General features: G+C 38.0%; 1 protein-coding gene across 7 annotated transcripts in view; it reads right to left on the minus strand.

Moving 5' to 3' along the window:
* Positions 1–18012, minus strand: part of SLC7A2 (solute carrier family 7 member 2) — a 54170-nt gene that overhangs the window by 26650 nt on the left and 9508 nt on the right. For 4 of the 7 annotated variants that reach the window (XM_059844730.1, XM_059844727.1, XM_059844725.1 and 1 more), the window contains one exon: positions 24–85. Coding sequence is in view for 2 of the 7 variants with exons in the window: in XM_059844723.1 (XP_059700706.1) it covers positions 24–92 (69 nt within the window). In the remaining 5 variants the exon portion in view is untranslated. Of the gene's footprint in view, positions 1–23; positions 187–18012 lie in introns of those variants that run through there. The other 3 variants (XM_059844723.1, XM_059844724.1, XM_059844729.1) reach the window with 3 other exon arrangements.

The following is an 18012-nucleotide window of genomic DNA, read 5'->3' on the forward strand; positions in this document are numbered from 1 at the left end:
CAGCAGTAAACTTCATTACTAACCTGATTCAGAGTAACTTCTGCTGGGCAAATTTCTGCTCCTCTTACGCAGTCCCGAACTCCTGCTGTCATAAATAAAAGAGTAATGACTTAAAGTGATTTTATTAAAAGTCTTGCTTTAAAAGCCAGCTGCAGATGGTGTGGGAGCCCTCAGTGTCAAGGGGTGGAGGCTTGGCAGCCCAGGTGATTGGAGGGCTGCTAGCTGGCTAGCTATTTGCCCAGCCAAGAGGCAGGGAGGGAAGGAGGGAATCTCGCTGGCGTTCAGATAAATCCTATCCACTCTTTGTGTCTTCATGACACAAAATCCAACTAGAATGCCATTTCCTATGTCAGGGAAACTAGTCACTCATCCTGAAGGAAATGCATGGGGAAATCCCACTGTGATACCCTTTCATTGCCCTTGTGAAAAACGAACTGGTTTTGAAGCATATTGAAGGATGCTTTGCCATGTTTTGAGACCTGAGTAAATTTTAGAAGAATATACATAATTTTGAAAGTCTTGCTGTGGCTAGAAGCAACACAGAAGGCAGTATATTTACAGAGATGGGTTACAGCCCATTCTGTTGAACTGGGGTAGATGTACCACAGATGATCTTCTCCTTTATATAGCTTGAAATGAAAAATGCTGAAGACTGGAGTTAGAACAAGCCAAACATTCCCATGACACAACCAATAAATAAACCTGAATTTCTTAAAAATTAGCTTCCAGAATAAACCAAACCCCAATGTATAATTAAAGCTCTATTTTTATTATTTCCAATGGCAGACAACCCCACTCCAAACATGTAGTAGCATTTCCAGCCAGTATTGTTCACAGCATATTGTTTCCTTCTAAACACTCACGTTTCAATCACTTTATTTTTGTTCAGCTAACATAACATAAACCTTGCAGAGAAAAGTGCTGTGCTTCTCATCATTAAAAAGTTTTTCCTAGGAAAATATGTAGAAAAACAAATTATGTAGCAGCCCGCTGCAACTCTCTCTCAGCTTTTACTTTTCCCTTAGTGTAAAGTCTGCCAGTGCTCCAGAAGCAGAGCACTTTTTGCTTCATGAATAGCCCTACTTCCTGCAAACACACTCAAGGGAAGAATACAAGCTTTCCTCAGCTCTCCAAGGTCCAAGGAGAAATGCATCCAAGAAAGTATGCTTCACAAGGATGGGCTGTGTTTCAAGACCAGGAGTCCAGCTTACGTTACCCAAGCCAATTATCTTCTGACAAGCAAAAACATATTAAGAGAAAAGGTCTTTTTTGCTGAAGGTCTGCTGATGACAGTGCTAATGCTTCTCCTCATATTGACCTCATCCTTTTAAAGATGAACTTTATCTCTTTCACAGTTAATACACAGTCAGAAGATAGAACAAGAAGTTATGCTACAGGTTAGGTTTCTTGGCAGAAATGCATGACAATCACTTTTAAGGAACATCACTCTGACCTGTGACAATATCTAGGCATTTTTTTAATCAAACTAACAAGTCCATGAGTGACTCAAGAGTTACTCAGATGGTTCTTGAATGTCTCCAGTGAAGAAGACTTGGAATCTCTGTGAGCAATCTCTGACAGTGCTCTGGTCACCTGTACAGTAAAGAACTTCTTCCTCATATTTGGCTAGAACTTCCTGCACATCATTTTCTGCCCTTTGCTTCTTGTCTTCTTGCTTATCTCCTATCTGTGATAACAATTCATCCCTGGTAGCACCAGTACACTTCTGGATCATTACAATGACAGGGCTGGGCTGCTTTGGCTTATCTGACTTTCTAAAAGTTAATCCTTAGAACAGTAGCACACAGAAGCTACACTGCTAAAGGCATTCAAACCTAGACCCCTCCTGGCTCCCAGCCAAGAGGCACGGAGCACTCTGGCTGGTGAAACAGAGTTGCTTACATCTGTCCCACCTCGACCTAGCACACTGTGGGGTAGATCAGTACATCCCCATTACACAGTGTTCGGATGAAAGGTCCCACAGACAGTCACTCAGGCATAGTTTTGAGTGTGTCTTCAGTAACACATGCTCAAAACTACAAGAAGACCCTGTTGCCATCCAGCAAAGGTCATTTTTGTAGATTCAGCTGAGAGATGAATCTGTGTGGCTGAGGGTGTGTGAAAAAGCACATGAGAGAGATGATCATAAAGGGCCGTGTCTAGTGGGGGATCAGTGATTCTGCTCCGTGGACAACACTGAGCAGACAGAGTGCAGGCAGCTTCCTGTAAAGCATACCCAGCTTCTCTAGAGGAGACTGCTGCTTCTCTCCAGGAAAGAGTTGTGGTAGATCCACTTTGTGGCTCCCGGTTTCCTTCCAGTTACAAATCCAGCTGTGTTTGGCCCAACAGCATCAAGCTCTGACTTTAGAGACTTTTCTGCTCCTTAGAAACTACCTCACCTGGATTAATCTAAAGAGCCTCATCCAAGAGGTGTCTGATTTACATACCCCAAGGACTTTTGTAGTACATTCTTTCCATTAAAAATTGATCAGGAATTCTCTTCTTGCCAGGAAGCAGTTGGCGACATTAGAGGGAATTAACTGAAGGACAAAATTATTTTATTTTCCTATGAAAGGCTCCTTTTAAGACTTTCCCTTAGAGTATGAACATATTTTTATACAGTTACACAGAAATTCACACTCAGGGGATTTTAATTTTACCAAAAAAAAAAAAAAAAAAAGAAGAAACAAACCCAAACAAAAAATTTTGAAAGTCTTTCACAAACCGAAACAGACTTCTCAGATGCCCAAGTGACAAAGTGATTAAAAGCTGCTCTGTTGTTGACTGTGGCTGTCTCACAGGCACAGCCTCACAGCTAGGGGCTCTGGAGTTTTACATAACTAGAAGTGCTAACTGCGCCCACGCATATCCATGTGCTTGCCCATGTAACTCACCAAAGTTAAACATGAACAAAAGTGCTTGCAGGCCCAGGCTTTAGTGAACCATGGCAATCTCTCCACTTTGCAACCAACTGTAACAAACTCAACTTTTGTCATGCACAATGAAAAAGAAACACAACGTGTTTTGTACACTTTGTGCAGCTGTGATGGGTTATGAGAAGATGTCCTGGTATTCAAAAGAGGATTCATCAAGTAGCCAGCAAGAATCTTTCAAGATAAGGTAATTACATTTTAGTGGTTGTGACTTGTGGTACTGAGAATAAAAATCCAGTGCAATCTGTGTGCTAATCTACACAAGGCGATCATAAACATTTAAGAGAGAAAAAAATCTTCATAAAGCTCGACAGTCATATAGGCTGCCTCTATAATGTTATGACAGGATCATTTCTGAAGAGAATAAATTACAATTCAACACTTTTTAAAGGACTTCCAATTTATTAAAATAAAAATATGTTTATTTTAGGTTGTTTCTCATGGTTTAAGCAGATTACTGAAACTATTTCCTACAAAATATGGTACAGATCAAAATAAAATTCTCACTTACCAAGTCACTCAACTTTTCTTTAATAATTCTTTTTTCAGTTTGTACTTAGAAAAATACCTCAAATTCTGAACTTCTGTAAAAGAAATTTATAAAAACTAAACATATACTACTAGACTAATCCAGGTAGAAAGAATAAACCTGAGATCCCGCATCATTTCATATGTAGCAGGGAGAAGGCTACATTAGCACAATTTCCAGTTAGTTTTTTAATCCAGGAATGAGTAATTTAACCTAATATTAAGCATGTCCCAAACAGCTACTAACTGCCATTTGCTGAATTCCAAATATTCCCAGGGGTCTAAAGGAAATTTTTGTAGTGTTGACTCACAGTGCTGTCCCTAAGTCTAAAATCAGATTTTTCGAGAAGGAAAGTAACTATTTAAAGCCATGCTTTCTATAAAAAAAACCCACACATCCTTTTTGACCTTGAATACAGGATAAATATAGATAGGAAATTTAGATTAAAAAGTTTGTAATATATACAAATAAAATCAAATTTAAAACTAAGACTTGATCTGTAATTGAAAATAAACTATGATGCTATGTCTTGCCAAAACTGAAATGATTCTGTTTGCATCGCCTGGACACCTGGGAAAAGTGTGTCACATGCAGCTCCACACTGCAGCTTGGGCAGGGGCAGGAGAAGGCACCCCCAGCCAGCTGAAGCATGAGTACACTTCTCCCTCAGAGGCAGGAAGTCACAAACGGGCTTTCAATAGGAGCAAGGACAAAGATCTAACAGAGAACAAACTATTTAGGCATGGTTGATTTTTTGTGGTGTAAGCTATTGGGTAACATCTTACTCTGCCTTTTTTATAAGCCTGTTTGAAATTACAACATATTGGACTGAAGCAAACATTAAAAAAAAAAAAAAGTATTCAGTTTCCATGGTAAACAGTCCATGTTTGAGCCAAACGTGCAATTGCACATCTAGAGGCCACTTAGGTAGGTAATTAGGCCCAGTTGATAGAAATCATTCCAGCCTATGCAAATTCAACTGACATTTAAAAGTAGTACTTAATGTCAAAAAAGACAAAATACCAAGCTTTTTTACCCAAATAGTGAAGCTCTGGCTTATTAAAAGTTGTACGGAGTTAACAGTTTTTTAGTTGTTTTGAATGCGCTTCATTTATAGCTTTTCAAGTTCTAGTTATCACTTTCTTCACTACTTTAATTAACCAACTGAAAGTTTACTTCCCAATCCTTCTATAATATAGGACTTCCTTTGACTTACTGTTTTACACCCCAGCAAAACAATCTCTTTCCTCAGTTTACGTGGATTTTTTATTGTTGGAATATTGCTGAGGGGTATTGTTTGTTTGTTTGTTTGTTTGTTTGTTTTCAGGAGGTTTTGGGGGGGGTTTTGTTGGTTTGTTTGTTGGGGTTTTTTCTGGTTTTGTTTTTATTTTTCTTTAAATTTTTTTCAACTGTAAAGGCTAAAAATGATCTTTTTCCTTGTATCAAAAAGGGAAATCTTTCCAGTTACTATCTTTAATGAAAAATTTTTTTCGATAAAAAATAATTTCATCCATAAAATTTCTATTAACTCCATTCCTACTTAACAATCATTTTCCCTTCTGGAAAATGATATGAAGGTTGCTTTTTTCACTTACTCTTTTTAATCAGTAACAGAGCTTTACCTTTCACCCCATGGTTACCAAGTTTTCAGTAACAGCCTCTTGTGTAAGACACAAGCAAAAGCCTCTCAGAAAGTTGAATCAGATCAATTCCCTGTATTCTGTTCTGTTGAAAACCTGACAGTATCAAAAAATAAAACTCTGAAAAATTAGTAGAGATGTATTTACAAATACAGCCCTGGAATATTTTTTTCAGTGATGTTAGGAAATATACAAAATGACTGCAGGATCAAATTTAAGTCCCAAACATTTCCCTGATGAAAATTTGACTGATTTGCTCAAAAGCTGATGAATCTCTAAAAGGGACTTAGACACTGGTTTTAAGGTAGAAAAAGTGAGATTCCTTTCACTTGCATAAAATCCTGAGGTTGCTTCTAGAATGTCTGTAAAGTCTGTAATTTTTAAATGGCGTTGCCTGTGTCCTCCTGGGTGCTTCCACAGTTGAAAGCCCCAGAAAATAGCCTAATTTCATGGTACAAGAGTGGAAATTAAGCAAAGAACTAATGATTCACCTCACTTCTCTCTCAACCTCAGCTGGATGGTTTGATGGCTTAGGTAGCACCAGCTCCAGGGATTCCTACTCTGCTGGGGTTGACCAGTCCCATCCATCTCAGCCCATCTGACCAGTGCACCAAACACTAATGGGCTCCTGCGGGTCTTTCTGTTTTAAAAGCAGTGCAATTAATATTCTGTGCTGAGTCACTGAAAACCGTTTAAAGTAACTCAATTTCATATGTACTAAAAAGTAGCCTTTTCCCCTATTTTCTGTGGGGGCCAAGAAAGGAACAAGAGTGAGTGGAGAAGAAAGAAAAGCTGAATATATATAATTTTAGACTAAAAGAAATCACAGATGATCCCAGAAATAGCCTCACTTACAAAAATATCATGGAGCAGAGGAAGGAAGGGAATTCCTATTACACATCTTGTTTCTATATGAGTTTTTAACACACATGGAAAAGATGTCATCTCAAACAGTTTACAAAATCCCAAGAAAAATCTAGGTCTAATCAAGGTGTCACAACTTTCTCATAATGCAATGACTAAAATGAAGCATGTTGTTGTTGTTGTTGTTGTTATTATTATTATTATTGGCCAATTATAAGAGCTTTTGAAACTTAAGTTTGCTTTCTCTTGCTTATAGAAATCCAAGAATTAGATGCACATTATTTATATTCCATATTTCTTTCTATCTTCAGCCAAAGGCAGTAAGAATTAATTAGAGAGATTCTTGCAAAAAAATTTTGAAAATTGTCTTTTGAATCTAAATATTACTCTGAAACAATGGCCAAGTATTTAAATTAGGATTCTTCACTGGATCTGTACTGGACTTAAAATATTAAATCAGAGTTTGCTTCCATTCTGCATGAAAATGGAACTGTGATATGCCCATCATCACTGCCACACATCACACACACCAGACATAACATGTTTGCTGAACAGTACAAAACAACATAAACAGAAAGGGCTAGTTCACACGATATAAATAAGCTGCATCTGCAATGCTTAATCCCAGAAGCATTAAACAGCATTCTGTGGTCTGAAGTTACTGCTGTTAAAACCAGCCCCGGATTCCTCACAGGTACTTTCTGCACCCTGCAAAATCAAACACCACTTATTTCAAATACGAAATCTCCAGAACAATAAGTCCCTGCAGAGTCACTAGAGCAACCCTGTTACAGAGCACTACCCTTTGACATTAAATGTGGATGCTCTAGACAGACATTCTCAATATATACCATACATATCATGACCATATAAATCCAAACCTCTAACATGATTTATAACTGAGATAACTAACGCCAGAGCATTCCCTTTCCATTCTTGGCTTTAAATAGCACCACTACATTTAAGCTTCAGGAGCAGAGTTTGAAGAACATTACAACCTTCAACTGGGTAATTTTTTGGAAAGACTTTCAAATTTCTCAGTATTTTTTAAGCAAGTCAATAAACAGCTTGACTGCCTGTAACATCTCACGAGTAGAACATGACTAAGACTTCAAAACACAGCAGAAGCCAGTACTGACCTCGACAGTTGCCCACTGAGATCTTGCTGACAGATTTCCAGGGCAGTTAGCAATAGGTACAGCAAGTGACCCTAACCAGGCTTTCCAGAGAGCCTGAACAGGCTGCAGAGCTCCATGATGCAACATAACAGAGCATACCCTCAACATCTTCTGAGGGTACATCAAAAACCCTCTGTGAACTTCCATTAAGAAAGAAGTATCTATTGTATTTTGAGCAAATCACAGCTATGCATGACTCTTGCATAACTGTGATGAAGATGTGCTTTCAGATCCATGCAGATTTTATGTAACCTATGAAGACTGAAACATTGGCAAGTCTGCCTGAAGAAACCACACCTCTTGGAATAAATCCACGTTCAGCAATAACAGGAGAATCATTTCAGCAGAGCATTGAAGAAGCACAAGCACTGGTTCATAACGCAGTGAGTGTTCTGTAAATAATAAATAATATTCAGAATAACACAAACATTTGAGAGGAAATCCAGCTCAGGTGTTCATGTGTTTCTGTACTCCCAGCCAGCCAGCCAGCCAGCACAATAGTTCTTTACTTGCAACTTTATCTTCAATATAAATCATCTGGAGGTATTGAAAAAGCAAACAGTTTAGCAGTTCCACAGTTTTTCCAGGAGGCAGTTCTACTTATAAAAATCAAAAGTCATTTGAGCATTAAATAGCATTTACTCTACCTATGAAGTTACTTCATTGACTACCAAATAGCCCAGAGGAACAAACCACATGAATGTTGCCTGCAGTAAAACTTGCAGTAGTAACTGATGATGCACCAGTTAAATACTAGAAAATGTGTTTTCAGGATAATTTGTGCCACATAGCACATAGGAAGTTGTTGGGACAGCCATTACTTCTCCCACATGATTGGGTGAAGTACAATTTTCCAATTTTATTTTGTTGTGGCAACAGAAGGTCCCATAAATATATAACTTGTTTTTCTATCTTCAGCAAACACAAAGCACCTCAATAAACATTCTATATCACCTCCTCCCCTCAGTAACTTTCTTCCCTTGCCACATCCAATGATCCTGAATGGCATGACCAATGTCAAACTGAAAAGGTCAGGGGAAATCACACAGATCATTCTCTCAAACATCCTCTTCTAACTATGATGTACTGAACATAAGCAATACAGACCATCAAGCCCATTTAGTTACCAACTTGTCTCATATTTGCTCTTCAATTCTATGTTCATATATTTCTTCTTTTCTTATCTTTCACTTATTTAAGTGAAACAAGGTATTTCTCCCCTTATTTATCCCTAAATCAATCACTTTTTCTAAACCAATACAAAAATCCGCAGCCACCCTGTGAATAAGTCATGGGGAAAATCCCACAGAATGCTAGATCCTAATAGAGCCAAATATATTTGCTTAAATAAAACCACTCCAGATGCACAAGTCAGACCCTCAAAAGCCCAGACACTGCAATAAGTGGAGTAGCTGTCACCAAGGAGATATCCTTCCACATATGTTGTGTATATGTGACTTTGTGTGTATTCATGAGTGCAGACTACATTATTTCCCAGTTCCTACTATGCAAAAATATACTTTTACTATGGCTGGATGGCAATTTTGGAGTAAAAGTGTTCTCCTTACTCACTTTCTTCTCATGAGCTCTGGAAGCAACAACAGCAAATTGAGTTCCTGCTACTCGTGTGAGCAGAGGCAGGGTCTGGCCACAACCCATTCCTTACCTGCCCCGGGAGAAAAAGGAGGCCAGGACAGAGTCACTGTCTCAAGGGCCAAAACCAGAGAACAAGCTGCCAGCTGAAATGCAATGGTCTAGGAATTTACAGGCAGGAAAGATGAGACATCTCATTTTAGCAGCTGCTTGCCAAAAGCTTTGAACATCAGGTATCTTGTTTCATAGAGTAACTAGAATACAACCCCAAAGGGGTAAAATACTGAATGGAAAATATCATAGAAATTACTTCTGATTTCAAAATGCCACCACTTCCCTTACTAGTACTAGATGCAATATTTCAGCAACCTACTGATTTTTATTGAACCTGATCACTGGTTAATACCACCTGTAAATGATACATGTTTTCATAGTGCAGAAAAAATTTGGCATGAAAGTAAGTACATATTCCTCATGGAAACACTATAAAAACATGAATCTTTAATTTTTCTATACCAGCAACAGATACTCAGAAATTAATTTTATTACATAAAGTTATTATAATCAATGTCAAATCCTTCATGCCTAATCTAAAAAAATTATTAGCTACTTTCAAAAATAATCAATGCATCAGCAAGAATACCTTGGCTAAGACCCTTTCTCACCTATGCATTCCTTTACTGGCCTTCAGAAAATGCCATTTTGGCACGCATTTGTCCAACTACTGCTCTTTATTTCTGTCCCTAGAAACTTAGCCAGCAATGCACATGCATATCTCATGCATCTCAATTTCCAGCAGCTGAAGAGGCTTAAGAAGAACCAAATGTTCCCTGTGATCAGACTGCCATAACTTCCAGCTACTTTCTTTTATTTTCCTGTATTTTTGACCTTTTCCCACATTTCATATACATACTAGGTTCAAATTTTCATTATTTTCTGCCTACTTCAATCACAATTCATCACACAGGAAAATACTAAGATACAGTAATTGCTCCACTATGAAAATATTCTTGAAAACGTTTTAAATTGCTTCTAGTTATATAGTAAGAACTATTTGTTTTGGCTCAAAAAGAAGCCCTAACAAAATTCTAATGCTTAGAAGAAAAACAATTTAGAAATACTTTGATGATAGCAGAAGGAAAATCACTGCTGCTCTTCAGCATTTTTCCACTGAAATCTAAAAATAATAAGTCAAAAGACCGAAATACCTCCAGTTTCACAAACGTTATGTAGCCTTCTCAAACAAACCATCTCGAGTTCAACATCTGTTATTGAACTACCTAAAACATTATCTACCAATTTTTTGGTAAAGAGGGGGAAAAAAGAAGAAAAATGCAGCAATTACTAGTCCGTGCATCATCCATTAGTAACAACACTATTCTTTCAGGTAATTTGGTCTGCGATAATAAACCATTTTGAAAAAAATGTCCTTGTTAAATGCTATCGGTCTGGTATTCTTAAAGGACAAATTACAAGCTCTAACTGAAGTAACAAAATAGGATGGAAGTTTGGAAATTCGAGGCAGGAAGTCTGGGTCTAGATAATGGATATGAAGGACAAAAAGCTCCTTGCAATTTTGTGGATCAAGAGCAGCTATGTACTTCCTTGCAAAGTTTCAGTGGTGCACAAATTGGACATGTTTTTTTGTGCTTGCCAAACATAATTTTAGAAATCTATCATTATATACACAGCAGAATTTCTGGCTAGAACAAAAGGTAAAAAATCAACCTTGAAGATAATCCAGATGACTCGCCTGGAATGAATTGTCATCTTATTCTGATTTAGGTAGGGATTTATTCCCTGAAGCCTAAGTTCCTCTCTATTTCAAAACTCTGCATGCACAAAACTTTAAAAAGGAACGCAAAAATCAATGAAATCTGATGCTCTGCTTCAGGACTGCAGATATTTAAGGAAACTGGCATAGCAACCTGCCTGTTGTGTACAAAACATCTGCAATTACTTTACCTCTAAATGATGGGAGATGTTCTACCTCCTCATGTGTAACTCTCCAGTAGCACAAGCAGTTGTCCAACCTCACCCTGGTTATCCCTAAAGATGGACTAGATGATGACAGTCTACAGTCTCTTGCTGATGCAATGGAGAGAGAAATTTTTGAAAATTGAGAGTACAAGCCTGAGAAAGAAAAATGCTGTTCCTCTAGCCGTGCACCATAAACAGGCATTTCTTCTGAAATTTTCAAGACAACTGATTTTACATGTGAACTATTAGCTAGGTAATGTCCTGAGCCAGAAAGCTAAGATGTCACAAGGGTACACATTTCACTCACTCTGCAATTCCCAACAGTTGCAAAGAGAAATTAAAAAATAAACAAAACAAACTCCAAATCATTAGAGCTGATCAATTATCTTCAAAAGAGGCCTTAAAAGACTTGTTTTTTTCTGATGGGAATTACAAAACCCACCACAAACAGCAGACAACTGTGTGATGGCCAGGCATACTTCTGAAAGGGTGTTTAGGGCAGGCCAACAGCAAATGGATGAATTGTCCAGAGCAGAACAAATAGGTTTACTCTTGAAAGATATTGGTGGACTCTGCACTGGACTGCAATGATTCATATGAAACTGGTGACAGCTATTAGGCCAAAACATGAGAAAATGAGAAAAAGGCAGTAGAGTTACTGAGCCCAGAGATCAAACAGATCAAAGACAGCTACTCCTTCAGAAAAAAAGAGTCCTTTAAAATTTTATTTATATCTTTGCTCTTTGATGATAGTTGTACGAGTGTGTGGCATGAGAAATTTTGTCATGATCCAGACATTAATTATCCAAAAGAGCAGCAAATGCATCTGAGAAAGCAGATACTTTACCATTTTATGCCTATCACCATAAAATATACACTGGGATAAACTATATGATGTTATGCCATGACTTCTTCAGAATGAAAGTAATTTCATGTTTCCTTTCATTCTACTTGTTCCTAACTCTATAATGCAAACTCTGAAAAAACCAAACCTCTTAGAAAGCTATTTCATATTATTAAAGTTATGTTCTGCTTACAGGTTCTCTTCAAAGACAACACATAAACAGAGCATGAAAATACCATTCAGCTGGGGAAATTGTTAAAACTATGAATCTGGCACTTCCTAAACTTAGCTTAACTCAATTTATTCACATTGCTTCTTTTCTTCTCCCTTTCCTTCCAGAAAAGACAAAAGACCAAACAAAATAATGTTCACAGTTTTAACTGCTTGGAAGTAAAACAAAGCACAGTTGTCAGGGCTTGTGTAAAAGCAAGGAGATGGATTCTAAGTGAATGCAAGTTGTGTTCTGAGTATTTCTTTGTTCAAAATGTATCAAATTGAGTATATGGCACACAAAGAAAGCACATGTAACAAGCACGTGCTGGATCAAAGGCTATTTGAAAAGTGCAATCAAAACCAGGTGAGAAGTCATGGAAAAGGAGGAATTAATTTTTGGCATTGGTATGAATTTTGGAACAGTATAAAAGATCAAAAAGAAGATACTGACCATGAAGATTATGACATCGTTACTTCCTCAAAATTAATTTAACATCTCTGTAAGAATATAACTGGGTATTACATGGACTTCTACTCTTAGGCTGGCCATCAGATGTTAGCCAAAAATTATTCCCTATGACATCTGTGCTTAATTTAGCAATGCCCAGAGACAGCCAAATGTATGTACAACAAATGTATATATAACAAATGCCCACCCAGATGGGAAGTATTTTTAACACTTAGATTAACAGAAAATCTTCTAAAAAAAAAAAAAAAAGAAAAGATAAAAAGAAAAATTGAGGAAGAAGAAGAGGAAGAAGAGGAGGAAGAGGAAGAGGAGGAGGAAGAGGAAGAGGAGGAGGAAGAAGAAGAAGAGGAAGAGGAGAAAGAGGTTGGGCTGTCTCTGATAAGCAATTTTCTATCAGCTTTACAGATTTTAAGCAGAGTTTTGAGAGTTTTGTATTATTACTAATGGTAAAATGACTCGGTGACCCCATTTATTTTTATAATTCTTGAGGTTTATGTGACTCAAATTCATGGAACTAATTTGTCTGGATAACAGCTTTACAAAGATTCTGAAGAGTCTAGACATTTTTCACTGTGGGAAAAAAGATGCACAATCCATTTTATGCAAACTTTACAAGGAATATCCTGCAGTCATCCTGTCATATTACAAATTGTACTTCTAAAGTCAACAGCAGATAAACGAAAGCATTTGAAAGTAGCTGTGTTTGTGCAACACTGGAAAGTATCAAGGGAAATGGAAACAGCCTTTGCTTCAACTATTTTGCAAAAAATGATGCAGCAAAGAAAAAAGGTCAGTTATCTGCAGTGCTATAGACTGCACACAACTAAATTTTTAAGGCATGTGAAATTTTACCTAATGATAATATGATATGATGTGATGTGATATAAGATTATGATTTGATATGATATGATATGATGATATGATATGATATGATATGAAAAATAAGCTACTTTTCAAAGAACTACTTAACAATGTTATTTCCAGTCTACACTGATTGAGGCTCAGGCAGAAGAAACGTAGGATCTGTGAGAAGCTTAAGTCCTGTTTCTAGCAGTCTAGTACAGCTTGACTAATTGGAGAAAGAAGAAAAAAGGAGGAGAGGGAAGACCAAATACTTTTTTTTTGAGTTGCACATCACTCTCTCCCACAATAGTTGTAATTTTAGCTTACAATTAGATTTTGAAACTTACCTCTAACATACTTTGGCTTTACTCCACTGTAGCCTGCCAAACTATTTTCCAAAACTGGTTTAACTAGAACTTTTTCAATCACTGCTGCCAAGATATTTAAGCTCCAAAATAGGAGGAGAAAGGAAGAGTCAGGGTTTATTTCTTTTAAAAAGTAAAAGAAAAGACTTAATCCTTTATGCTCGATCCAGAAATTCAAGTTTATGCATAACTAAAAAGACTGAAATCCCTTCAAAATTAGGGCTTTGTCATAAAAGCACTTGAATTTACAACAGATTGTAGCCACATGGCACAATTCTCTCTAAAAATATACTTTGAGCCCCTGTTAGTGAAACAAAAACTTTTGAACTGTGCTAAGATAAAAAATATCTCTGCATTTATTCATACTGCTGTAATACTCAGCTCAGAATCAAGGCTTTAGAGCTTAATCAAAAAAAAAAAATTGATAACATGAGAAAAGTAGAGTTAAGCAGTGAATTGTGCATGTGTTGGTGGGTTCATCTGCTTTCCTAGAGATGCACAATGAATATGCTTGACTATCAAAATACCAAGAATAAATACCAAGAAGCTCCAGTGTAGCTACTGCTGGTCAAACAAGACCAAACAAGAGTAAGAATGGAAACAGTCAGTACAGTTCATCTGCCAAACACGCAGCCAGGTTTCTTTCGTTGGTGCTTTTTTAGATTATTCAGATTCAACATTTTCCTTTACACAGCAAATGCAACATGTTCAAGCACTCTCTTTACACTTCCCTCTTTATGGCAAATCTTCATGGAGGGGGATACTCCCTTTCCACATGGAGTCACATGGCAAAGACAAGGGTAAGCAGTAAAATTTGTTCCCGGGGAGATTTCCGTTAGACACAGGAGGAAAATTTTTCACAGGAACATTCAGGCATTGGAAAACTTCCCCAGGGAAATGGTGGATTCCCAAGTACTTTTTCGATTCAGCTGCATGAGATGCCGGGCCATCTTTTCTAGACAGTGCTTCTGCCGTGAAAGATTGGACCAGATGATCCTTGATTTCCCTTCCAAACTGGTTTTCTATGATTCTACATTTCCATCAGTGGAAGATCCACAGTCAGTCTGGAATAAGAAATTCCCTTCTTTGGGTACTAAATTTTATGAGAACACATGTGCACACCAAGAACAGTCCAACCAAAACCCTTTTATTTTATTTAAATTTCATGTTGTCATACGTAACGCCAATTTGTATAAAATACTGGCAAGGTAGATAGAGATGGGTGATAAAATGTGCTGGAAAATATCTCTTTTTCTGACCATTTCCACCAACAAAGAGTGCCATTACCACCAATGAAGACTGAATGCATGCATCAGTCTCAGAGCTTGGAGATCAAAGTGGGGAGCAGCTGCTGAATACTCACCAAAATAAGTTTTGAACTGGAATCAGAAAGAACAGGAGAGTCATGTACAACAAAAACCCCACGGATACCATGGAGCAACTGTCTGACTGCAGCATCTACAGGCAGAGCCAAGTTACCCTTGGTATGTTTACACTGGCATTTTTTGCTCAGATGCATATTTTCAAAGGTATTTTCCCTGTCATCCAGACAATTCACTGTGCCTTGGTTCACTCCATGGAACAATGCTTAGGCATCCTTTTCTGTCAAAGGGAATTGGGATAGGTATTCCAGAACAGCAACCAAGTACACTCCAAGTGGTAATGGAAATGCAGCCTGTGGCACCAGACAAAAACAGACCTGACATCTTCCCAACTGTCCCACACATAGCAAAATGTGAGTGGTGTGGTCAGTGAATCCACAGCACCAGAAGTTTTCCTCTATAGCTTCATTCCTGTAGAGCTACACCAGTTGCTGAAGTAGACACTACCACTGCACACAGATAATATTGAATGCTCAGGTGCAAAAGTTGCAGGCTGGTCTGCAACCCACCTGAATACAAAGGTGCTTATCAGACAGTTAAGCTCTGTGCTGCCATTGCTTCATCAGCAGCTATAGCACAGCTGGAACTAAAACCTCAAGCCAGCGTTTCCACCAAAATAAGTGGTGTACCCTAACCGGATGCTCGCTCCTGCATTCTTCCCTTGGGCCAACATAAACATTTCTGTGGTTCAAAAAGTGAATTAAACTGGGGAATGGAGACACACTGGGCAGGTAGTAAGTCAATTTAGAACCAGATTGGTTTCCTGATACAATTTACTACAGAGCCACACAAGTTCTTGCAGAAGCGCTACTGCAGGGTACATGTGGAGGATTAGCTACTGTAGGCAAGACAAATATTTCAACTCTTTTTGGTGCAATCTTATCTCCAAGTAAGGACAAGACTATTATCAAGAAAGGCCACAACAGTCTGAATTGCAAGATTAAAGTCTAGAATGTAACACTTCAGCAGTGTTGATGATGAATGACTCATAACAATGTGTAAAATCTGACTCCATCACTGGTAGAAACACGTGCAAAAGACAAATCCATTTTAAGTAAACTTGGACAATTCAGTTGTTCGGTACACAGCATTACGGGTACATCTTAAGGGAATAGAGATATTTAGAATGTAACAGCTACAAAACTTACTTAAAGTCTTATTCCATTCCAAGTTCTGTGAAATTAATTGAATACTGACCCTGCACCCTTCAGCCTGATGTGGCATTCACTCATGGGAAGGCCAAATGAATCTCTGACTACAAGTTACTTGATCTGCAATACAAAAAGCATATTAAGGACGCTATAGAAATAGTACAGACATTATTAGTTCTGCTTTATTTATAAGAAAACACAATCTAGGTTCTATTTCAGCAAGCCTTATTTTCAGTGTGCGTAGTCTTATTTCAGTTCAAACTGTAGGAAAAAGCAGCCAAGAAAGACAAGGACAGCAACCTACACAGGCTGCATTTGTATAGGAGGGGTTTCTTTGCTTTCTTATTTCAGTCTTCTGTTTCCACAGTTTCTGGAGAAGACCATTATGAAAGCCAAGATGGTCCTAATACATGAACTTGGAATTAAAGTAGGAAGTACTGCTCATGTATCTAAATCCATACAAAGCAGACTTCTTCCCCTTCCTTTCAGTTATAAATTTCTTACTGGTAACTGTCCACCTGCTTCACAGGGCTTAGTATATACCTTCTCAGTACACAGTGTATGCCTCAGTATAACAAAAGGGCTGTGGCAGGCATAATGGCAGTACCTTCTTCCCACCACACAAAGGCAAGCTGGTACATTCTACAAGCCTCAAGACACACACAAACAACCACTCCTCCCAGTGCAGCCTGGGACCATGTTCTGAAACATCAGTTTGAACAGCACTGTTTCACATTATGCAACCTTGGGAGTGGGATCTTAACTCTATTGTTTATCTCTTCTTGGTCTGAAGTATATACCTCTTCTCCATTTCTTGAAGGCCATTACAATACCAAGTTTCACCTCTTCAGGCAAGGAACTATATTTCTTGTAATGTCTTCTACCTCAGAGTCTGTTTTCAGAACCTTATCTTTCTCTTCTGCCCAGTGATTTACCCACTGTTTATTTATCAGCAATACTGAACCGAACCAAATACATTTCAGCAAGACTATATCAGTCACGAAAAATACTAACGTCAAGGACTGCAGTATTTCTGATGGGGCAATCCAAACTTTCCCTTCCTGGGCCTCCAGAGTAGAAATCCATGGTAAAATATTCAGCCTTATGAAAGTTCCCTGTCTGACTAAGTTTCATGTCGAGGGAAACAACTTCTTTAGCCTATCCAATTCACAGATTTATTTCCCAGGTTAGTTTTGGGGAGACTTATTTGTTGTGGTTCCTGAAATACTGCTTTCTAAGTTTGCTAAGAGAAATGCAGAAGTATTCCATACTCAAGCCAGCAGCCACATCAGCTGTTCAGGAGAACATGACAGAAGTAGCACTGTGAATGAAGTTGCTTTATACCACCATTCCAGGTCTTCCTTCAGCCTTTGGATCTGTTTTCAAGGGAGTGTTTACTATCAAAGAAGATTCTACATATAGCACTTGGAAGTGTGTCTCCAACTGCTCTGACTTTCCCTTTCAACTGAGACGATGTTTTGTGTTCCAGCGTTTGTACTGTTCCCCAGCGAGGTGATGAAATCCAAAGTCACATATGTCGCATGCCCTGCTGCGCGTTTCCAGAGCCCTGTTCCTTCAACACAGAAGGAATCAAAGTCCTGGGAGAGCTTCTTCTCTTACAGTTCCAGGTTTCTTTACAGCCACCCCTCCAGGGAACACTACGAGCAACATTCACATCATTCTGTTCTTCTGCTGCCTTTCTGCTATTTGCAAACAGTCGTGATTAGCCAATTTACTGTCTCTGTGCTATCAGCAATGCCTGTTATCAAATCCTTAGAAAGAATATGGAACACTGAAACCCACACTTCTATTAGCTAGGTTCCAGCCAAGCTAAAATACTGTATTTCACTGTTCTTTTATGAAGATTAAAGGAAGATACTTATCAAACTCACCATCCTCTACAGGAGTCATTTGTACCAGTCATCACATAGCTGTTTGGACAATTATGCCTGTTTTCATGAAAAAGCACAAGAAAATGATTTTGAAGAAAAAATTTTTAAAAAGAAATTCTGATAGCTTGTAATAGTC

This window comes from Haemorhous mexicanus, chromosome 4 (genome assembly GCF_027477595.1).
Source record: "Haemorhous mexicanus isolate bHaeMex1 chromosome 4, bHaeMex1.pri, whole genome shotgun sequence".
In the NCBI taxonomy this organism is placed as follows: Eukaryota; Metazoa; Chordata; class Aves; order Passeriformes; family Fringillidae; genus Haemorhous; species Haemorhous mexicanus.